Source organism: Glandiceps talaboti, chromosome 2 (assembly GCF_964340395.1).
Source record: "Glandiceps talaboti chromosome 2, keGlaTala1.1, whole genome shotgun sequence".
Taxonomy (NCBI): domain Eukaryota; kingdom Metazoa; phylum Hemichordata; class Enteropneusta; family Spengelidae; genus Glandiceps; species Glandiceps talaboti.
Window position 1 is genome coordinate 14,705,068 of NC_135550.1, and position 24,325 is coordinate 14,729,392.

The 24,325-nt window shown below is 35.9% G+C and overlaps 2 protein-coding genes across 5 annotated transcripts; both read right to left on the minus strand.

The window, feature by feature from the left end:
* Window positions 1–181: 181 nt before the first annotated feature.
* On the minus strand, window positions 182–7,427 carry LOC144443536 (serine/arginine-rich splicing factor 6-like). 3 transcript variants are annotated; one of them, XM_078133079.1, is made up of 9 exons: window positions 7,349–7,427; window positions 5,911–6,034; window positions 5,667–5,737; window positions 5,133–5,243; window positions 4,492–4,567; window positions 2,858–2,931; window positions 2,397–2,516; window positions 2,049–2,161; window positions 182–948 (listed from the first exon to the last, which is right to left on the minus strand). In XM_078133079.1, the coding sequence occupies exons 2-9, from the start codon at window positions 6,031–6,033 to the stop codon at window positions 920–922; spliced, it is 717 nt and encodes a 238-aa protein (XP_077989205.1). In that variant the 5' UTR covers window position 6,034; window positions 7,349–7,427; the 3' UTR covers window positions 182–919. The 3 variants fall into 3 exon arrangements, with proteins under 3 accessions (XP_077989205.1, XP_077989197.1, XP_077989190.1); XM_078133071.1 differs by having other exon boundaries at window positions 182–2,161; window positions 4,492–4,561; XM_078133064.1 differs by having other exon boundaries at window positions 182–2,161.
* Window positions 7,428–10,335: 2,908 nt separating this feature from the next.
* Window positions 10,336–24,069, minus strand: LOC144453626 (protein amnionless-like). 2 transcript variants are annotated; one of them, XM_078144949.1, is made up of 12 exons: window positions 23,988–24,069; window positions 22,995–23,110; window positions 21,976–22,117; window positions 20,101–20,294; window positions 16,998–17,156; window positions 15,448–15,538; window positions 14,807–14,892; window positions 13,722–13,854; window positions 13,180–13,251; window positions 12,451–12,547; window positions 11,988–12,126; window positions 10,336–10,679 (listed from the first exon to the last, which is right to left on the minus strand). In XM_078144949.1, exons 1-12 carry the CDS (start codon window positions 24,067–24,069, stop codon window positions 10,506–10,508), a joined length of 1,485 nt encoding a protein of 494 aa, XP_078001075.1. In that variant the 3' UTR covers window positions 10,336–10,505. The 2 variants fall into 2 exon arrangements, with proteins under 2 accessions (XP_078001075.1, XP_078001074.1); XM_078144948.1 differs by having other exon boundaries at window positions 12,451–12,550.
* Between the last annotated feature and the right edge of the window lie 256 nt (window positions 24,070–24,325).

A 24,325-nucleotide genomic window follows, 5' to 3' on the forward strand; every position in this document is an offset into this window, starting at 1 on the left:
TCCAACACTCGCAGACCAACAGACCACGCACATTCCATGCTCTCAGACATAGATCAAATTCACACATTCAATACACTAACCAATAGATCAACCACACATGTAAACACATTCAGACCAAGATATCACATGCAACTCAGACTGATAAGACAACAGATAAAGTTCTATTTTGTAAGTGGTTTATTCGTATTTATTTGAAATGAGGGATAATAGTAAAAAAAAAAGAGAAGTACTTTATTTTTTTCTTAATAATGCAATACCGTTGATCTAAAGGCTGATGCTGCTGTAACTGGCCCAACAAAGTGGATAAAAGGTGCAGCACCAGACTCTGAATCATGTCTCTTTTATAAACCCAATCTTACTCAAACACCATACCACAAAATCTATACATCAAAAATTGCGAGTTCAAAATATATTCTGGTTTTGGTGACCCAAAAGGGGAATTAGTCTGATATATAGTTCCGTCACAATAGTCTAACTGTGAACTAAAACACTGTTACACCAGAGTGGTCCAGTACAGTACATTGAAATGAGAAATGTGGACAATATACACATACAAAAACTAGGACAAGTTCACTAGGCACATTTACGCCACTAAATCACATTTCTAACCCTTTAAATGAGCTCGCTGACAAAAGTCTTTTAGACTGACATGTATGCCCTCTTCTGGCAGTATTTAGACAAGTCTCGTGTTTTATTCTAACCGACTTTTTTTGGTCACACATCACATGGTAAAACGAAAAGAGCTTTCTGTCAGTATGTTGTTCCTACAGCCATGTGTCCAAATATAGTACATAGATACTGATTATCTTTTTTTCCTTTTTTAAAAACAAAACAAATAAAAACAAATAATAAATTCTTTCCCTGGCAAAGGCTGAGCTCACTGTTATTGGCTTTTGTAAGTACAGCAACAGTCCGTCCTTTAGCGTTCAGAGTCCTCGTCAGATGCACCTGGATATAAGAAAGGATCATTGAGCTTGCTAGGACTAACACAAGTCAGTTTTCAATGGTACACAATATAACATACAACACAGAGTTTGACTAGAAGGAATGCGAGCACTGTTGGGTGGTTTGTTTTTTTCAATACACACCATGACAAAACATTTTGCGAGGAATCTATCTTTTAGCTTGCAAAGCAAATACGATGATCACATGTAAACGAGTCGCATTCCTATTGAGAACCTCTATGTCATCATAAATGAACAAGATAGAGAGACGAGCAAGCTGGCAAAGGTGCTGGAAATAGGAAAGATATAAATGGGCACATACCAAAGACTACTACTCGGCAACACTACAACGACCAACACAAACTATCCAGAGGCTTGTAAACAGAAGGGTACTGGAAGTGTTAATAAGAGAACAAGCTGCAAGAAGCACTGCACTGCATACAGAGTGTGATGGAATTGGAATTCTTTAACAAGAACAGGTTTGATATGCAGACTAGATAGAATTCACAACTAAATTGGGATGGTTTTTTTAGTACTATGCATAAACTTACGAAATGTTGTTTTGAGATCAGACCACAGTGTGGAAATCAACCATGATCAGATTTACAATCATTTGCAGTCAGTTACCAGTTTCAGGTCATACAAAGCTGTGAATTTGTTAATTACAAGACTTGAGAAGACTTTTGTATATTGCATAGTGTTTTCACTCATTATCAACAGCCAAAAGTTTTGTAAAAGTTTTTGCCATCTTCTGGATGAATGTCGCTTATATTTTGCCTAATTGGCGTGCATAGAGAATATGTATGGAAATTGTTTCAGAGTTCTATAAAGCATGTTATCCGGCAACAGGCTAAAATCAATGAAATCAAGTTATACGGTGAAATATAACCTCAAACTTCAGTATTTTTTGAGACATCTTTTTTGTTAGTGTGCTGATTTTGCTTTCAAGCCTGTCGTAACAAAACCCCAGCTTTGTAAGGGTAAAAACATCAACATTTTAATCTCTGCCATTCATTGGACTCCTGGATTTAGACCTTGAAGATCTAGAATGTGACTTTGATCGTGACCTTGATCTGGATCTGGACCTAGACTTTGGAGACTTACTACGGCTGCGAGATCTGCTGCGTGGTGAGCGACTGCGGGATCTGCTGCGTGGAGAGCGAGACCTTGAACGGCTGTCTGATCTGGATCTACTCCTGGATGGTGAACGTGGTGACCTGGCAACAAAATAAATAAATGAGAATTCAAGTTGCGAGTAGTAAAGCATTCTATTTCACATGTACAAAATCATTGCTCTGAAGGTACACTCGCACTATTTGATGTCTTGATCAATGTTGTAGCACACAAGCATATCTTTCTCAACACATGGTCATCTCACATTGATGAGAATGGATGCCATCCAATTCAATTACAAATTACATCAACGTCACTGCATAATAATGATGCTCTCACCTGGATCTGCGTTTCCTTGGTTTGTCTTCAATAAGTGTGATTTTACGTCCATTTATTTCTGTTCCATCTAATTTTTCTAACGCATTCTTCATGTCACCATATGTAGCAAATTCAACAATTCTGAAATGCAGAAGAAAAGATAAAGTAATTAATACAGTAGACATACTATCTTAAAGACTGAAACAGCCAACAAGAACAGAGAGAAAGTTGAAGAATATATTGTTCATGGTTCCAAGAATCAATAGGACAGTACAATATAGTTACTTTGGAATGGTAAATTGGAAACGAATGTGACGTTTCAACTCGTCTACTACAGACCTCAAGGTCCATAGTAGATGGATCGAAAAATAGCATTCATTTCCAATTTACAGTTCCAAAGTAACTATATTGTACTGTCCCAGGGTAAAAGTTAATGACCCCTTTCCTGAACAAATGCATAGATAGAGACAGATGATACTTACCCTTCATTTTTATGTTGCTTGTGGGCATCTGCAAATGTAACTTCACCAGCTTGCCTCATGTAGTCTTTGAGGTCCTAAAAAATATACCAATGACAATATTAGACGGGTCTGATACCGAGACAAATTCCTGCACTGCTCCTCTTGATGCTGTACAACTTTACACAAAATCAAAATTAACCATAAGCAAACTAACACTGCTTACGAGAAGCTGCGGACACACTTTGTGGAAAGAAACAAAGGGTAAAAAATAACCACACTTTGAATACTTATAACTTTATTGGGAATGAGAAATGTACAAGAAGCTGCCACTGGATCTTCATCTGCTTCCTGGTCCATTGCTGCACCCCTTCGCCGTTGCCTCCTCTGGTGAACACTTGAGTGGCCAATGTGAACTACAGCAATGTCCATAGTGACAAATCCATTACAATCTTGTCATAATGGGCTCATAACTTTTAATCAGAATCAGTTCAACAAGACTCGTTATTCACAATTCAAACATCGTATATTCTAAAGCTACCAACTGTTACTAAGAAATTTGTGAATTTCAGCAATCAGAAACTATATTTTATGCTTTGAGCCCAACAACAAGAATGGTCAGGAAGAGACACAAATCATGATGACTTAATTACCTTTTTTTGTACGATGATGTGATACACATCGAATTCATGAGATTGGACCATACCCTGACTGACTGATCAGATCGGACCTTTGGCACTTCAGTACCGTAAACCCGGCTGGGAGATGGATGGGTATGGCTTGCTACTGTATTCAACATCGGGGGGACTCTTTTCTACCAGCCCTCCTCTTTCAGCTGGATAGGGTAACTCTTTTATAACTTGCTGCCCATCACAGCACAACAGCTAATAGCTCGGTAAGCCCTCGACCAATTTGACTTCGGATTTTGAAATATAAATTTTTTTTGTGTGAAGAGGTTGCCAAATGTGATTCAGATGCCTGGATGAAAGGAATGCAACTGGCCTAAAGAGAAGGCAAACTGCATGTTGGCGAAATAGATTTTTCCATCACTGTGGAACCTCTCCCTCTTTCTCTCTGGCAAGCACAGGCAATTTAGTCTTCATTCTAACAACTGGTGGATGGGTGATGAGGAGAAAATTCATGGATGCTCTCAGCCAACCAGCCTAGTCTTAACCTTTATCACCTCCTCTGTGGGGGGAGTGTGTGCGCAAGCTCATAGCCACTAAAGAGACAGTCCCTGAGACACAGACCCTGAGAGACCCTCAGACACCGCTCAGTAAGGCAGCATTAACTATAAAGAGGATAACAAATTGCATGGTCAGTAGGTAACGGGCATAGACAGACCAGTTCAAGTCTTTTAGGTGATGGAATTTTCTTGTATCCAAATATAAAAAAGACACGATAGACTTTGTCTGCTGAAAATGTCACACACTCGTTCTGAAAACCTTGGAACTTAAACTCGAACATATCCATCTGACCAGGACACACATCCGACATGAATTCAAAACGAATCTCAGACACACACAAAGGAACGAACAAACACACAAACTCAGCAGCGACAAAGTCTATCAATTGCCAAATTTTTTCTTGGCCGACTTGAATTGGTCTTGAGAATTCACTCTGATGCAACGCTACTTCACCATATTTCTAAACCTTACCTGCCAACTACATCTACTTGATAGGTTGTCCACGATCAGCCGGTTCTCGGTGCGGGTTGGGGGTCCATACCTGAGTCAACAAAGAATAAAGAACCAAAACATCATATGAAACAATACTACCAGATTGCAGACACAAATTTTTTTCTTAAATGTATTTACTAAAAACTATTTACAACAGTGTTATTCCATTTGTTACAATATTCCATCCAATATTTTCGGACTAAATTCTTTGTAGTTTTTTCAAAACCTTACACTGCATCTACATCACAAACTAGAGTCATCAATGCTTGCTTTAGGCACATACAAAGTGTGAAAGCCCGAGTTTCTGCTAGGGTGGAAAACTCTGTATGCAAGGAAATTGAGCATTAGTTTCTCCTTCATAATGATTGTAACAATGTAGTGACACACACACACGTAAAATGACTAGGGAAAAATAGGCACAACCCACTAACATTAACAACAATATATTGAAAAGTAGATAATACATGCAAACATTACAACACTTTAAATCTGGCCACAATTTATAGTAATATCACAATGGACACGGATATTGTAGACTTTTTATGTTAGTAGTACTTCTTACAACAATGTCAACACTAGCATAATCTAGAAAGCATTGTTAAAATTCTATTAAAACTTACTTATCAACACCACCTCTTCGTCGGTATGGGGGACGACTGTCACGAGAATCATACCTGTCGCGTTCCCTGTATTCCCTCCTGATTGGTCCCCTTGCATGTTCAATTATTACCCTGATGAGAAAGGACAGCAATTTACTTTGATGTAATGTCTAGAGAGTTAAGTTGTGAGGCTAACTCTCATCATAAACCCAAATCCACAATGAAAATGTCTTACAAAATGATGCATGATATAAATTATCTTAGCTTATATTACCTCTCTGTAAAGCATAGGTGGTCTAGTTATGAGGCTACCTTTTCATTCATCATGCTAAGAAAGAAACATTTTACAAAGTGACAAAAGATTGTCGTAAGACAAGGTGACGTGCATGTTTCACATAGTATGTTACCTTTATGACAGATTAGCATGAAATAGGTTGGTGCATGCCAGAGATATGAGGGTGAATGTACACACACACACACACACACACACACACAGAACCCAATGTATAAGTCCCCTCTGGGGACTAAAAACAGAAACCACACAAAGTAACCAACCTTTCATTACACAATTCCTTGCCGTTTAATTCATATACTGCATCATCAGCATCACGAGGATCATCAAATTCCTATACGAGATACAATGTTGTTACTTTGTAAATTATAGCTTTCAGCAGATGCATGTAAACTATTGAGAGATGACAGACTCAAATGAAGTGCTGTACAACCGAAGTATAACACCGAACATCTGGCCACTAATATGGCAAAAGAACGCAATGGAAAAACATGTCCATCAACTTACAACAAAGCCAAACCCATTCTTCAAGTTAACTTCTCGTAAGCGACCAAATCCACGGAAAAATCTCTCCACATCCTTTTCTCTGGCTTGGTAGCTGAGCCTTCCAATATATATTCTAGTACCCATGCTGTGAAGGAGAAAATGTAGCACATTGAATAAAAGGTCACACACACTCTTGTTCAGGAGTAAAAATACACCCAGACTTTTGAAACAGAGATATTCTTTCTTACCCAAATTTCAAGCGAGGCATTATTGGTTAGGTTTTTTTTACGTATACACAGATGAACAATATCTGAGCTTACAAACGAAGAGAAAGAGTTGTCGCAAGTTTTCTGACCCACCCTTGCTCTAGGTTATGAGAAACAGCAAACAGAAATCTTAACAATATTACAGATGTTCTTGACGTGTGCATCACTGTATGGTACAATGATTAACATAGAATACAGCTTCCAGCACTTTCAGTTAGTGATAAAGGTATGATTACACAGGTAGATTATGCGTATTGTTAACTTATATTTTCAGAATTATTGAAGAAACGAACAGGTAGATTATGCATATTGTTAATAAATATTTTCAGAATTATTGAAGAAACGAAGACTGAGCAGAATTGTTCAATGGTGGATAAAAATATTAACTTGTTGGGATTTGCATGAATGCACAGGGTCACTGTGAAAATATAGCTAATTTGCATATGAATGCCACAAAGCATTCAATGCTCTGCCAAAGACAAGAAATTTACATTAATACAAATCTATAAACCTCTCCCTCTAAACACATAAAACATGCATTTGGTTACTCAAGTTTTACAATTAAGACGTTTAAAACCCTGCTAACAGTAACACGTCAACTACGCAAATGCGAGTTTTATCCAAACTTCAAAATGTGTCCATATAAATTATGATACATTTGTGGTAAATGCTGCACACGAGAAATCATCTCGTTCTCGAAAAATGAAAGAGTACCCTTTACGAAGACGCTCTTGTTCACGTTATTTCATTAACGTATGTTTGCAAGGTAAACGTTTGGAAAAATTGAACGTAAACGTGATGTTCCCGCGCTCTCGCCGACATTTTGTGTGGTTCTGTTTCGCATCACTGCATCGGGGGCAGGTACGAGCGTCTGTTTTAAAATTGTTTTTTTTCCCTCTCATCTTCATATTTTGATTGACGCGTGATTATAATGTGAAAATGCATATAAACAAGTTGAAGGAATAAGACACTCTATGCAATTATTAGACAAAACTGTGATGAAAAATACATGTGCTCGTTAAAGAGCTGGTGCTACGCGTCACATTGATTGAGCACGAGCGAGTGAAATCGCAGGACGCAGAAAGCCTTGGAAAAGCTTGAATTATAATCTATGCTTCGTTGAGTTAGTGTTCTAGAGAGCTGTGATAACGCCAGAAAACTTGTTTTACGTTAGCTACTACTGGTATACTCACATGTTATAGTATTTTTAGATGCCACAGGCGCACAGAAATTTCCTTCTTGCCAGTTGGACTAATATGGCGTCTGTTAGTGCTTTTATGTGGGATTTCTTGTATTCAAATACAGGGGGTTGTAGAGGGCGCTATAATCAATTTTATGCCATGGCCCTGCATGGCCCGGCCCCTGCATTCCGATTCTGTTTAATTTCGCTGCACAGCTACAGCTCACTAAGTTACAATGCACGGTGATCAATATTTCAATATATGGAAAAGTGACAGATGCATGCACAGACAGGACATGACATAGTGACTAATGGTGGGTTTTTAAAAAAATGTTTCACTTTGCACACAGGATTGCCTATTTTGGTGACAATAAAATACATTGCATATATATATATGTAGCTATCATTTGCATATCACTTCCTTCAAAGTGGTCCTATGGATGAAAAATGGATATTTATGTGAGATTTTTAATTTATATAACAACATTACTATATTTTTCTACTTGGAAATACAATGTAAAAGAACTTACAACATGAATTTTATGTTTGTAATTCAGTGAATTGCAAAAAATTAAAATGTTAGTAAAAAGTTTGTTATTGTATATACAATAACAAACATTTTACATATTTTTCAATGTTTTGCAATCTGTTGTGTTACAATCAAGGACATGATGATATATGTTCTTTCACATTTTATTTCGAGTAGAAAAACGTAGCAGATAGTTGATTTATAAATTAAAAATTCCCACAAAAATAGCCAATTTTCAGCCATATGGTCACTTTAATATGTACAAGACAAATTTTAGCAAATTCTTTTTTGTGTGATTTACCGAGTTACAGAAATGGTTTAAATTTGTTTATTTTTGTTTCACTTTTTTTAAAGATATAAAACACAATAGTTTTATAAATTAACCATCTCTGATCCATATGGCCGTTAGCAAAATGTCAAGTTTTTGTAAGAAGTGACTTTCAAATTGAATTCCTGCCAAATATGAAATGGTATATTACAAATTTTATATATTTGGAATATCTTGAGAATATCATGAATATGATGATTTTTAGAAAGTACAGCTAAAATGATGTTGCTATGGTGTTTCACTCATGTAACATGACATTTAATACACACCTTCGGACAACTTCTTATTCAAAAGGAACAATTAGATAGGTACCATGCAAAGTGGGGATGTAGAAGTAGTCAAGTTGATATGTTGATATCAGTTAGAAAATAAACAATTGCAGACATTAAAATCATCAAGTCAATGTGTAATGTTTTCTTTTAATAGAAGCCTGTTTTTACTGCACTGTGAAAGAATACTAGAATAGCAAAGCTTATCAGTTTTCAATGTGATTGGGCAAAGGACCCTGCTGTGTTTGTTGAGTCTGTATTATTGTTAGTCTAGAGTTGAAATAGGGTATATAATTACATTTCACTAATATCACCAATATCAGAAATTTGAACATACCTGAAGCACATTCACTTGAATGATTCCTTTCCTTTGGAACTTGAACAAATTCTGATTAAAAAAAATTCTTAAATTTCAGTCCACAATGTTCCAAAGTTTTGTTTATCTGCAACACACAGCTTCACTTTGACATTAGAGATCAAACTCAAGGCGAATCCAAAGTAACAAGGTATTGAACAGTCATTTTTTCTCAGTTTCAGTCATGTAAAAGGCACGTTGCTAGGACAGAATGACAAATCCATTTTATTCTCTCAAAGTACAATCCATGCATAGAAACACAAATAGGTAATATACTGCTTCATTCTCATCCGTTTATTGACAGTTAATATTTTGTATATTTGCCAGAAAATGCGTACAAAAAAAAGGTTGACATTTCTGACTAGATTTGAACCTGACAGCAGAATTTCTTAGAAAAGAATTTCTTAGACTGACATTCGGATAAAAGTCACAGCCTGATGTTGATATGATCATCTCGTGCATACAATTCCAAATTTCTAATGCAGATTGTATCAATAAAGAACAAGAGAACCATATATCTTAGCTGATACTGAACGACAGGTGTGAATACTATCACGACTGTAAAATACAAAAAGAGGTTTTCTGTGTTCGCTCGTAGTTATACAGTGGTAAATACTACTCAACAGTAAAGTACAGTAATGATTTAAAAGAACATTTTGTTAACATGACACTAGCTGCAACAGGTATGTCAGTACTATGAAATTACATGTGGATAAACATACCGTACTTACTCAGGTTAGCGCCCTCACATGGGCAAGTGCCCAGTGCTTTTGTTTGTATGTGTGTAGCTGTACACATTATGTGATGCAATAAAATTCAACCAAATTGATGGGTCCACACCCTAAAATCAGCACCCCAATGCAAACATACTTCTTATGGATACAATTGATCTCTATTTTACTAATTATCATGTAATTAGATGTTATTCCTCAATATTTTTCTTTGTGTTCAGCCAAGGAAAATATCAGTCACCTAAGGGGTCTTTGTCAACCTTTAGATCACGAGTATTTTCCAACTGAATGAAGAAAAATATTGGCGATTATACCAGTGGCAGCAATATCAAAGAAAATTCTGGGAAAGTAATGGCAATTTTGAACACTTTGATTCTTGTTTCGAACGCAGCAGAACCAATGACATAGACATGTGTTGTCTTGACATAGATACGTGTTGTCGTGACTGATGTAGAACGGCCAGATTATATATTCCATATATTTTGTTCAACTTGGCTTGTGCATGGTGTAACGTTTAGATATCAGTATTTTAACAATTTTCAGTGAATATGTATTATTGGTAGTCTGATCACTGAAAGAAATAATGCACCAATTACAGCTAGTGTAGTTTTAAAACATTGATGACTTACTGATAATGTTGAACTTCCTAAATCACATTGTCATGTCTATTGGAATTATTGTACAAATTTGGCTGTCTATAGTCCATATATGGTCCCTAAACAAATATGTCTAAAACTCTGAATATAAAATCTTAAACAAATGTTCAACATTAAAAAAACTTGACTCTGTCGAACAACATGAACTTCCAGTCTGTTCAAATACCACTAAAATACTAGAATACAGTCGTTAAAATCTGCGGTTTTCAGTTCTAAAACGTAATGATCGATACTCAGCATCACTTGTTGCCGTGGATAATATTTGACATATCAAAATAAAGACTGATCAAGTTGTCAAAAATTTAAGCTTCACTCTCATCACATATGATCTTCTTGATATCAGAGTCATCCAGTGGCACATCAAAAGACGACTCAATGTCAACTGGGTTGCTGAAACCTCTCAGAGTTCCATCATTTTCCTCAGCCACTTCAGTCGGAGAGAACATTGGGTTGTACTTGGTGTCACTATCTGGTGTCTGAAAAATACAAGCAATGGTGAAATTTGAGTCTGACAAAGGAAAGGAAACTTTTAGAAAAAATAATGATGAAATTGAGAAATGTACACTTTTTGAAAAAGTCCTGAAAAACACAAATCAATGACATCTGAGAAATGTACACTTTTTGGAAAAAGTACTGAAGAACACAAAAACAGTGAAATCTGTGAAATGTACACTTTTCGAAAAAGTCACGGAAAACAAAAACAATGAAATTTCACAAGAAATGTATACTTTTTGAAAAAAAGTCCTGAAAAACACAAAAACAATGATATTTGCGAAACATACACTTTTTGAAAAAAACACAATGAAAATAAAAGTTTAAGAAATTGAATTTTTCTGGTGTCTGCAAAAACACAAAAAACAGAAAATTTGAGAGATAATGTGTTTGTACAAATGTAACTTTATCACATGTTTGATAAGTTATGTTATTATATCCATGTAAGACTCTCAATATCTTGCATACGGCGCACAATATGGCGCCTGGGAATAGACACTGCATAAAAAGTTATTGTCATTAAATTTCAATCACAGCAATTTGCATAGCATCACATCTTACACTAGACATTTTTAGTCATGATTCATGGTTGTATCACTGAAACCAAACATGGTAAGTTTATATTATATATTAAGAATTGTCATTTATTTTGCTTTTAATGGTGTCTTTAGCTACCTTTGTTCATATTTTACCTTTTATTGACATTTTACATGGAATGAACTTTTTCTGGAATAAGATGTAGATGTGTGTAAAAATACAGAAATAACTAGTTTCATTGCAATACACTACTGTAGTAGTGAACATTCTGTTTAATATAACAAGAATTAAATTGATCCATTTTCTAAAAATCTACTTTCTTCATAATCAAGATACTGTAAACCTAGATATTTTCACTACTAGAAAATTTTGAGATTTTAAAGTCTTCTTCAGCTAGTTCTCAAAGACTAATTTTTACTAATTACCAGACTAGTACATCATGTTCATTTATAAGAAGGCATTTTCATCACTACTTATTTTTGCGTTTTTGTTTTCCAGCAAAATGAACAAAAACAAGTCTTTGACGAAAATTTCGAGGTTTACAACAATGCCTCTTTGATAACTATAGCATGTCACCTTTGTGGCAGGTTTGAAAGAAATTGGCTGTTGCATGCCAGAGATATGAATGTGTACAGACGGATAGATAGATGAACAGAACCCATTGTAATAGCCCCTTTCAGTCATAGTCAGAAGTGGGGGAAGGGGGGTTAAAACATTTTTAACACTGCCAGGTGGTGACTTTCAACAGAACTTACCTCAATAATAGGAGCGACATCATACATCGGATTATCAAAGGAAGACATGGATATGTGAGGTGCAATGGCACGGTTGGAGTACTCAGCAATATCCAACTCCATGTCAAGTGACAGTGGGGATTCCTTTTTGTAAAATATGCTGCATAAAAACAACAGAATACAATTCGGTTTGAATGTTTTCATATCATACACAGTTTAGCAAAGTGCATTCAAAGAAAATTAAAAACCCAGTACAATTTTTTAATCTCTGAAATATAGATGCAAAGAAATCAATTTTGGATAATGATTGACTTCATATAACTTAATTAGTATCAACTCTCGTTAACTTAGTTTGAACTCTGGATAAGTTATATCTACTCTTGGCTTGTTAACTTAGTTAAAACTAATCGAGTGTCATCTCTGTATAGTTCATTATCAGCTTTGGTTGCTGTTACTAAAGTATACAAGACAACTGAACACTTACCCTCTCTTGTAGAGTAATGTACAAATGGCACAGATCACTATAGCGATGACGATAGCAATAATGATTCCTACTATCATCCCATAATTCACATTGCCACCTCCTAAAGATAGTAAGAGACAATTCATAGGTAAAGTTAATTACTTATATCTACAAATCATCATCTTTGTGGTTTTAGTGATTATCGATATCTGTGCCATTTCCTTGTCAATTTTCAGACAACTTCTGTAATATCAAAAATCTGTTATAGTGACTTTCACTTATACATCAAAATTCATACATGCAGTTTTGTAAGATTGTTGTTATGCCAACTATTGTACAATAATGATTTGTACATTATCCTTACATAAACACTACTTTTGTCAGCTGAGTGCATCAAGGTCATGATGATATTATAAGTTTGCTTCACTTGGTTTGCAAAGGTAAACTCAGGGTGTCAGCCAATCATGAATAAGTAGCAGGCTGGACTTTTTTTTTTTTTTTTACTGCAAGCAGTCATTTACTTTAATGAGATGATCAAATCTCTGCAGGTACCGAATAAGATTTGATAGGTTTAATATACTGAGCCTTTTTTTCACACCATAAAACCACCTTAATGATGATTACACCACATTTTTAAAAGGATACAGGATATACAGTACATTGAAAATACATACTGCTGATCTGTCATATATTACTTTCTTTTTTAAGCCGACCAGGGTGCTCATTAGAAAACTGTATTTATTTACATACCTATGAGATGACCAGCAGTACTTTTTCCAGAGGTTGAAGCAGTGATATTAGTTATTCCAAAATATGCCATATCTATAACAAAAATATTATTAGTTAATATTAGTATTCAAATAGGTTGGTACTAATCAGTTATTATCAAATATACAGATAATGTTACTTCATGTCTTTCACTCTACCGTGAAGTTTTGAAATTTTCACCGAAGTAGACAGAACTAGAGGTTACATTTTCCAAATAATCATAGGCGGAGTATTGTAGTTTCAATTCATGTTCACAGGAAAGTCATGTTGGTTGACATTTGTCTTATATATCAAGTGTCTCCTTGTATAAATTGACAGAAGTATCAAATAAATGACATTTTTTTAAATTTTGTAGTGCACCAAAATGATCCAATGCAAACCTAGCTTTAAAAGAGAGTCTGCAGGTCTTCTACAGAGATGTGAAGTCGTGGTGTTTTTACAAAGTCACAGCCGCAAAGATGAATCTTCACCATAAATAGCAAGTGGTGTGGACTATGTCATTAGATCGTAATTCTACAACTTACTATGAGTGATGTAATTATTTAGAGCTTTCGTCATGGCAACAGCTGTACGTCCATCAGAATGATCAACACAGACCACCTGAATTTTGTCCTCCTTCGTTTTGGAGACTGATGATAATACAAGACTGTATTCCGCCTAAGGTTGTCAATTACAAAGAAATATCACATATATTATACCATACTCAAGTCAAGTTATTGTCATTGAATGGATTATAAACACTGGTCGTTCTATACCAGGACAAGTCATGTCTATGTCACTGGTTTTGTGGTGCTCGAGATACGAGTCAAAACGTTCCAAATTTCCATTATTTTTACAGATTTTTCATAAATTATGCTTAAGGAGGTATAATTTTTATATTATTTCCCAATATTTAACTTCATTCAGCCGGAAAATACTTGTCACCTAAGGGGCTTGTCTCTATGAGTCTAGTGACTTGTAGTGACAAGGGCCCCTTAAGTCACTCATATTTTCCTCAGCTGAACAAAAGAAAAAAATATTGGGGAATAATATCTAATAACAAAACATCATCAGCATTGGAGTTTTAATGACATACAAGTCCTTCGAATTTAAATTTGGCTTTATCTACTAATCTACTTGTGATTTCATTTAGAAACTGTCCGAGGAAATCAATTTCATCTCAAATATTGCATGTTTCAGACATGTTTTCTGTTCGACCAACTGTGTTTCTATGGTAATGTAACATCTGTTCAACATGGCTAACTCTTGGTACCTGTAAGAACATTTTACCTCATGCTAGAAAACCATTACTACATGATGATTGATTTATCATTATTCTTGATTTATTGACAAGTAATATATCAAATGTAGCTCATGGATTAAAGGTTTTCATTTGAAATCAAATGTTTATTTGTATGATGTGTTTAGAGAATAGAATTCTATTTAGAAGACAGGAATAACAAAGCCTACAAGACTACGCAATGATAATTACATGTACTTTTATATCCCAGGGCCTCATAAGTGACAAATCCATAGTACTGAGCACCCCCCTATAAAAAAGTCTAGTGAGTGAAATAAAACACTAGGAAGGAGGGGGGGGGGGGGGGGAGAGAGAGAGAGAGAGACATACCTGGGTGGAATATTTTTCTTTCACCATTTTCTTCAATCTGTCTAGGACAAACGTATCCTTGTTGTATTCCAGAGTAAGAATGCCACCTAGGTAATAATACACAACAAAGTGATGACACCCTGGTTGGTCTGTGTCACAACAACATACATCTATGATCTACATCATTATTTTTTCTCAATTTTTCACACATTAATCTTACAAAGGCATGATCATATTTCCCAAAATTTGTCTTCATTCAGCCACAAAATACTCCTCAGTGACCTAAAGGTTTTGCCACTACAAGTCTTTTTTGACTCATAATGACAAGACCCCGTAGGTCACTTGTACTTCTGTTGGCTGAACAAAGGAAAATATTGGGCAATAATATCTAAATATATCAAACACAATGTACATAAGTATGGCATTATATTATCCAGGTGTGACAGAATGACCATCAAAAGACACAACAGTCACTATCTCTTATATTTGTCTAGATGAATAAGGGATGTGGATCACCTTTGATGCTTTCTCAGCTTTTTCCAAAATGTTGACATAATCAAGACTATCCTGTTTGTTCTTTGAAATCTCTTTTAATACAGAAAAAAGACATCTCACTTGATATAGAAAATGCCCACAGAGAAGTGATGTGAAAATCTACTCACCACATTTGGGACAGCAACCACCAACCGGAGTGACTGCATCTTTACACATGACACTGTAACAACTTGTGACACCACATATCTTTTCTAACATCTAGCAGATAGCACCAAAAAGGATCAAATTACATTACAGGATATAAAAGTAAAAAATATGGTGTCAGAGTTTGTTTAATTTTGTGGGAAGAATTCATTAAAGGGTAACACCACTCCAGGAAATAAAAGTATATTCATAAACTGTAGGTTCTGGAGTTTCACTTCATGATTTCACATCACCACATAAATTTTTCTTAAATTTCACTTGGGTGCCAAGAAAGACCAAATTGAAACTATTTTTCACCTCTGTGGAACCCCTTACTGTTGAATATTCATTAGATTACACACTGAATATTCATGACTTCTTAGTGATTATTTCCTTGAGATAAAGTCATGAATATTCAGTGTGCATTTTTATGAATATTCATGTCTACTAAGACCAATGAATCAACAATGTACAACTGAAAGATCAATAGTGGTGAAAAAATGTCAATTTCAAAATTGGTTTTTCTTGGCAACCGAGTGAAACTTACGTGATGTGAAATCATGATATTACTGTCCAGAATCAAAAGTTCATGAAAATACGTTTATTTACTGGACTGGTGTTCCCCTTTAACACCAAATCCTGTGTCAATTATTAAGTGCACCAAAATAATTTCATTATTACTTTATCCTATCATAAGTAATGATTGAAGTACAGAACAGTGAAATATGGTGTAAGACAAATATTGCAACATAACTTACAATTTCTACAAAGACAAGTTTACCAAGACTGAAGACACGTTATGTTTAAAGATGCTGTTATTTCATCAGAAAAAGATAGAGAGCTCAGACTACCTGATGCATGCTCAAAGGAAGCAGTTTTGTATATACTACTTCTGCATTCCAATATCAAGTGTTATTATACCAATGGGTCTATTAGATCTGATGAACTTAGTAATGTAGTTCTATACATTATAACTTCTCTATTCTTTGATAGCACACTTTGAATCTGTAGCTGCAATAATTGTAGTGTTTGTTGTGATTTTGAGGGTTTTTTGTCTTTGTGCTTTTGTTCGTTTTCAATGTTTACCTTGAAGTAAACGCTACAATTCTTGTAATGCAAATAGACGGAAGCAATTTAGATCTGAATGGCAAAGATTTTTCTGCTAAATTACGCCTTACCTGCCAAAAAAAATCGGATATTTCCAATATTAATCATGGCGTGTTCAAGACCCAAGAAATGTTCAGAGGTAACCCAATCCCGTCAAATTGGCAAAAGTAGCAATGCATGCAGCATTTTGAAATGGGTAGTATGCTGACATCTGGATCACTTTTTCGGGAATGAAAAAAACCCACAAAAACAGAAGAAATACCCTCAAAATCACAACGAACACAACAATTATTGGAGATATTGCATTTGATAACCTACTGAAAGAACCTGTGAAGAATCTGCAGATTCTACCTTCCACTTTCATAGATGGTGTTATTCTCCAGGAACTGATAACCCTAAAGACATACATTAGATATGTATATGTTACCTTTGGATGATCATTACCACAGGGACAGCCAGTAGCATCAGTACAGGTCGTTTCCTCAATATATATCTGTGGTATGGCTGCCGAGTTACCAGTTGTAAATTGGTCCTTGCCAGATGTACTTTGCAGAAACAATTGAAACGACTTGGTTGATGTGTAATCCTGAGCAGCAATAGAAGAATGAAAAGTCTCAACAACATAGACTATGTAAAATATGCATTTCTTGTACTGCAGTGACTATGTCACCAGCAATGTATTAAACTTGAACTAAGCAAACCCAAACAGACACATTCCACAATATGAATGTACGGTACATGATGTTATGATACAGAAATCAATCACTTTCTTTGAACAGAGCAATGTAGTACAAAACAGATTTTCATTAAAGACATGACCACTACCCCCCCCCCTCCCCCACCCTGCCACTCCAATGTTCAACTTACTAGTTCATATTCTGAATTTTGAAAACTAATATAGTCGCCATTTGGTTGATATTACAAAGATCATGACATAAAGATGAAGATAATAACTTCACGTGATAGGGGCTGAAAAAACACACATGCACATAATGTGGATAACTTTCTTCCCTTCTCCAAACAAAGCTATGTCATAAAACAAGCGACCTATCGGTCAGAATAGCTCCGCTGTTTTTTTTTTAATTTAATTTTTTATTTTGGTGACATGTAGAAGTGGTTCAGGTCTTCAGCTCTTCGAGTCACTATGCAGTTTTGTTTTAGCGATGCAATAAAGTGGTTAGTGGTTTCATATGATGTCTCACTATAAAACACATTTTACACAGAAGTTGGTAATGTATTGTACTTTTATACCATAGTCACCATTTTATAACAAAAATCTACTGTTATGAAAAATTGCACAAAATCTCAGAAAAAAATGACTGGGAAATGCACACAAGAAAAAGAAAAAAAGAGGATTTTGAGGTTGGCTATAAGTAATTCCAGTGTCTTACAGCTGTAACCCTGGAAAATTTTAATGAAGAATGAAATAAACTAGGGATCTAAAATAATTTTGAGGCAATTTGAATTTCAATTTTCTAACAAATTTACAAAGTCAACAACATTCAACTTGTTCTAGTTGTGGTAGATATATATAGGGAAGAAATGTATTAATCGCCATCTTAGTTTCCGTACGGCGACAATCTCAAGTACCCGGAAGAGAGTCATTCTCAGCCATACGTTACAGTGGTAACACTCGTTCATGTTCGGTTACCTTTCACAAAGAAAACACAACGAAATGGTTGAAATGATCTTTTTTTAATTTCTTTTCATCACAACAACAAAATCTGCGTGATCAAAAGTGTTGTAAACTAAACCAGAAAGAATTATCGGACTGGCTAAACTTCCCGATGAACTGGAAGGTCCTACTACTTCCAAGTAAGCCTCGATAGTACTATAGTACGTGAGAAAATCGTCTCAAACTAGCGATACAACTTTCAAAATATAACTTGACATGTCTTCATTTGTTAGAGTTATACAATTCAAGACGGGTTTTCACTCGAAAACAACAATTCTGTGAATAATGACAGTGACACTCTGAACGCAGCGATTTCTCGGACGATGTTACCACTGTAACGTATGGCTGACAACGACTTGCTTCCGGGTTAGTCCCTCGTGCATACGGGTGGATTGTCGGCGATTAATACATGCATGTACATCGTCTGATATTTTAATTCAGAGTGTTTTTTGTGACCGGCGCCTGTCAGCAGACTCTGCCATTTTTTTCATCATTCCATTGTATTTAAACCTTGTACTTGACATTTCGCAATATTTATAATTCTCAACAAAGTACCTCAACATGCCTCACTTCGCTCGTACTCAAAGCAGCCCCGCACGTAGTCCTGCTTGCATACGGAGGAATTCGGGACTCGATTCTGACAATTGTCCCTCCCCCTCCGGTGTTTAGAGTCAAGTCAGTAATACAGACTCGTGCACCCGAGGACTACCCCGCGCGGTATGATCACTGACACTGATGACATGATGAGAGAGAACCTTTTCGGATTTACATGTAAAACGGGGAAAGATACGCAAAACCTAATGCAAAGTCTGAAGCCAAATTAAAGTTGTAATTATTTTAATTATTTTTACTTGCCAAATATTTGCATTTTGGAAAGGCAAGACACGTTCATGTCGTTTAACTTTACATGTGAACTGTCGGCCATATTTAAACTTCAACCGCGGCCGCATGCCTGGCATGCCCTTCCTTACGCAAGTTGTCTGAATTCTGGTTCACTGTCATTCCAAATTGCACGACAATATAGAATTAACCACAAGTTACATGTTATCTGAAAACATCACACTTTTATAGTGGGTCTGAAGTGTGATTTTAGTGAGTACTAAGAACGTCCTGTGTTGATACTCAAGATACTTGCTGTGGAAAATCGCTCGGTCGAATGAGGTCACCTTCAGCTTCTGGTCGAATCAGGATAGAGTATGCAAATGAGGATGTTGCGGATTGGCTGATAATGTAGAAGGGTGCAGAATTGGATTTGAAGTTTACAACCCTGTTTCGAACAAACGCTTGTCATTTGGGCGCCCAATGCGTAGAATTATGACTATAGCACATATTACATTGCTTGTTTGACGTCAATAGTGTCTTTTGAAAAGTGGCAGTTTACTTAAAGTCTCGTCGACTGATTTCCAATATGGCGTCGGTCATTATGCTCATTAACATATTCATTTTTTTTTCAAATTACAAAAAAAAAATCATAAAAAATAAAAATGAGGATGTGCTGACTTGAAATTAACAAATCTGAGTAAGCTACCCCCTGCGCATCAACACGCCAGATATCAAAGCAATCTAATAAGAGGTTTTCAAGGAGTTGATGAAAATGACATTTTATGAAAAAAAATCATAAAAAATTGAAAATGGCACAGATCAACTTGGCATGAACAAATCTGAATAGCCTCCCCCCAGGGAACATGCACACCAAATATCGAAGAATTCCGACTGTCACTTATGGAGTAGATAGTAAAAATATAAAAGTTTGACGGACACCTATGATTCACTCTACTCTCTATACCTCAATACCCACCTATACCTAAAGCTACGCTTTCAGCTTTCGCTGACAGCGGAGCTAAAAAATACACACCCTTCCATTGAAGGCCAAGGACTTGACAGACACCTCCATATCCACTTTGACATGGAACTCGCTGCCTTTTGGAAAGATAACATCGTCATATACACAGGGTACTAACTCAGTCTCAGGTACCACAGTTTCATCAATAGATTTCCAATGTTGGGGTTTAAACCAATCCTTTGCACTACCACCAATGAATTCTGAATCTGTTAAAAGTCAAGTTACATTATATCTCTATCAATTTTTGAGCCATTTAGAGTTTTGACAGGCAACAACAAAGCACAGTATGGGGACCAATTTCCTAGACTAGTGCCAGTCTCTTGGGAAACTTTTTCTCTTTTTTTTTGTCTCGCAACCTTCAAATGTTTTAAATTCATTATTTGTTTATATTATGTTACCCTGCTTGTGAATCTCTTTGGATAATAAGAACATTTGGTCACCAGGGTGGACTTGATTGACTTCCCAGGTTTATCACGGTGTACACCGATTCAGTTTTTTACACTTAATTACGCTGAATAGCCTGACTGATTTTGTCGGTTATAAACGGTCAAACATGGCGATAAAGGTAATCTGAAAGTGTATACACTTAAATTGGCAAAATAGTGTTCTTGTATATGAAGCTGAGAGTTGACATATAATTTTAGAGTAGCTGTGCAAGTTTTACAACATCTATCGAGAGATGTCATATTTGAATAAGTGAACACTCTCAGCTGGCACTTGATTGAATTTGTCAACTGAACTATCCCGAACACATGGCGGCGTAAGTTGGTTGTGACCCAGGTGGAATCGACCGGGTCGCTGAAACAAATCCACCCACTATTGTGTTAATTTTCTTCAAGTAAAGTGTGATAAAAAACCAGAGACTTGAACAAGTCTAACAATTTCCCTGAAACTCAAAGTTCTTTCCAAACTTGCGATATGAAAGCTTGCCCCTGGACCTGAAATACTACAGTGGTTGACAGCCATATTGGATTTAAAAATGGCGTAATTTTGATAAAATGTTGACCACTATTTAACATATTTGTAGGTGACTGAGAATGGATTTCAATTTTGTTGAACAATGTAACTAAAAATTTCAATAGATTATTTTCAAAGTGCATATTAGGTTAAATAAATAAATAATAGTTATATACATCAACACAATTGATCACAACATGCAGTTCATTTGCCAAATATGCCATATTCCAGTTATCAGAAAGACAAAAGATTTAATAGTTTGGCCACTTGGAGTGCTGTTTATAGGCGACTTTTGGTCCAGAAGTGCAGGCCATGATAGCTGAACACTACACCAGAGCCTCCTTTGAAACAACTATCATTTCCCCAGTGTTTAACAACAAAGGTTGGTTGCATCATCAATCAAAGCATTCTGTTAATTTTGTTTCAAGTTGTGTAATTTCCAGGAACCCTTGGAGTTGTATAAAGTGTAATGAATCATGTTACACAAAAGTAAGACTTGAAGGATAACATTTTTCAAATCATTATATTATATTACATTACATTACATTATATTATACTATACTATATTATATCATACCACATTATATCATTCTTGATATTTTCCTTTGTCATCAGAAGTTGGACAGAGGTTATGTTTTCACCCATGGCTGCCTGATATGTTATCAAGATATCTCAAAACATTACAGATGGATTTATATGAAACTTTGTGGAAGACTGCCTATAAGACAATGACCAAAATTTGGTGTGAAGATCTGACTTAATTAATTAATACCTTGATTGTAGGGAAGTTATTTCATTATTAGCATTAGCCACTGAGTGTACTCGCCCTCTCAAATGTCCTTTGGTTTTGTTAGGTGAAATACTGAAAGAGTTGCCATGGGGTATACAGTGTACAGAGTGCCGTTTTATTTCATAATTCAAAACACTTACCTTCCCCTTGACAGCTAGGGTCAATGATTTCATCAGTGAAGGCCAGGGTCATGTCATTTCCTAGTACAATCACGCCATCATTCGGGAGAACCAATTCTCTGAGAGTGGAATTCGATTGTAAATACACCGACACAGACTCATCCTACAGGCAAAACAAGATCAATGTGTATATGTAACCAAAGTCTAATATACATCACACAAATGCCAAGATAAACAAGATTGAACAAAAAATATGGTTGTTCTACATCATGGCAATGTGCATCTACCTCATTCATTTGGTAGTGCGTGAAATATGAGTCAAAAAGTTCAAAGTCACCATTTAATTACGGAATACCCTACCCTTAACATGAAAATGATGCTTGCACATGTGTACCATTAAAGTGGCCATATGGATGAGGATTGGGTTTTTATTGTGGATTTTTAATTTATAAAACAATTTTATCATAGCTTCCAACCGGAAAAATGAATGTAAAGTAACAGACCAAGTATGTGTTTGTAACTCAATACATGGCAAAATGATAAAAAGTTAGTAAAAAAAGTTTTTTATTGCAAATAATAATCGTATCTAATATATGTACACATACATACACACACACACACACACACACACACACACACACACACATGCAAGTTATATAAATGCACATACACATCAACAGTCACAACTTGAACAATTTAATGACAGTATCTTTCTCACTCATCCCGTTTTCCCTCCCTTCCCGTTTGTCTGCCTCCCCTCCCCTTCCCTCTATTCCACATGTCTATCTGCCTTCCCTCTATGAGTCTATCCCACATCTCTTTCCCTCCCTATCTGTCTGTCTGTTCCCTCCCACCCCCTCCCTCTCTCTCTCTCTCTCTCTCTCTCTCTCTCTCTCTCTCTCTCTCTCTCTCTCTCTCTCTCTCTCTCTCTCTCTCTCTATCTATCTATCTATCTATCTCTCTCTCTCTCTCTCTCTCTCTCACTTTCTTTTTTCCCCCCTTCTCCACATATCTCTACATCAAAAACTCAGTAAACTAACCCTGGCACCCAGCACTATATTACCCCCAGAGCAAGGTAATCTGCCAGTCTTCCAGTTCACCGGATTATCATAATTTGTGTTTGGTAGCCACTGTTTTGATATTGCCAAGCAATGTCCTAGATATGAAATAAAATAGGGAGAAATGTTTTTAAATTACAAAAAAAATGTTAATTTCATATAAATGCCTATTTAAGTATGGTAGGAAAAATAAAAAAAAATAATGACAAGTTATCGTCAGACTGTCGACACTAAGTGTAAATAGTGTCAAGGATGTCACAACACTGCAAACAACGAAACTTTCCAGTTAAAAAATTGCAGTATTTCTAATGAAAATGGTCGCCAAGTTTGAAAGCCAACGACTAGACTAGACTCAACTTGAGATTAGCTTTGTTTTTACAATCATTGAATCATGAACTCAGGCTAAAAAAGTTGAGAACGTTATTTTAGATACGAGTGTAATTTCGCTTAAATTAGTGCCGACACACTCAGATTATTACGACAGCGAAACCAAAACCGAGCAAATTCGTTTAATACAATGAAAATCGCAGTCACTTTCCTGCCGAGAGGTAAAGGTCATTTTACTGACAGCTCGCTGTGCCAGTAATGAGATATCAGCCGTATCAAGTATCAAATTCCATGGAAAAACAACCCAGTGAACACCACGATGAACAACGCCTCCTTTTTTCTCGTTATTTGAGTTTTCCGAAGGAAAGCTCTATCAAAGATGTATGTTTTTCACGGACTTTTCTCAAAGTGCACCGAAACTCCATATTTAATCCTATCTGTCTTTCACGGCTTCCTTCATCCATCCACTATGTTTTTAACATGTAAAGCACGAAGTGTGTACGTGTGGGCGAAACATCAGCGAGATAGATTTTATATACAAACAAAGGCAAGTTAAGACAGCACGTCAAACTTCAGCGCCAGTCTTCAAGTTCCTCCAATGAAGTTAAAACAACCTAAAGAAGAAAATAGACGATGTTCGACACTTACCTGCAAGGAAAACAATGATAAACAATGTCATGAAATTCATCTTTTCACTCAGTACAGCTAGGCTGGGACTTCTTCGATGCATAAATTACTACTGTGAACGCTGCCGCGCCGTAGAACGATACATAAATTAAGTTTTGCTATGGACGAATTACCGATTTTAAGTGACGGTATCACACCGCTCAAGGCGACGCACACACTTGATATATATATTTCTGGAAGTTTGGCGTTTTCAGTATTTGGTATTGATCAATGAAGAAGTCATATTGAAGTCTCTGAGAATCCATGCAAGAAATATCATGGATTGTAAAAAAAAAAGTCAAAAGGAACATTTGGAAGCC

What these genes read in the sequence shown, in the direction of transcription:
- LOC144443536 (XM_078133064.1), bottom strand. Translation starts at nt 6,033, where the DNA reads ATGGGTACTAGAATATATATTGGAAGGCTCAGCTACCAAGCCAGAGAA. An exon ending in AGAATGGGTTTGGCTTTGTT is followed by an intron (nt 5,738 to 5,910) that starts GTAAGTTGATGG and finishes TATCTCGTATAG; the next exon opens with GAATTTGATGATCCTCGTGA. An exon ending in AAGGAATTGTGTAATGAAAG is followed by an intron (nt 5,244 to 5,666) that starts GTTGGTTACTTT and finishes CTTTCTCATCAG; the next exon opens with GGTAATAATTGAACATGCAA.
- LOC144453626 (XM_078144948.1), bottom strand. Translation starts at nt 24,069, where the DNA reads ATGCATCGAAGAAGTCCCAGCCTAGCTGTACTGAGTGAAAAGATGAAT. An exon ending in TATCATTGTTTTCCTTGCAG is followed by an intron (nt 23,111 to 23,987) that starts GTAAGTGTCGAA and finishes TTTCATATCTAG; the next exon opens with GACATTGCTTGGCAATATCA. An exon ending in ATATAGTGCTGGGTGCCAGG is followed by an intron (nt 22,118 to 22,994) that starts GTTAGTTTACTG and finishes TTTTGCCTGTAG; the next exon opens with GATGAGTCTGTGTCGGTGTA.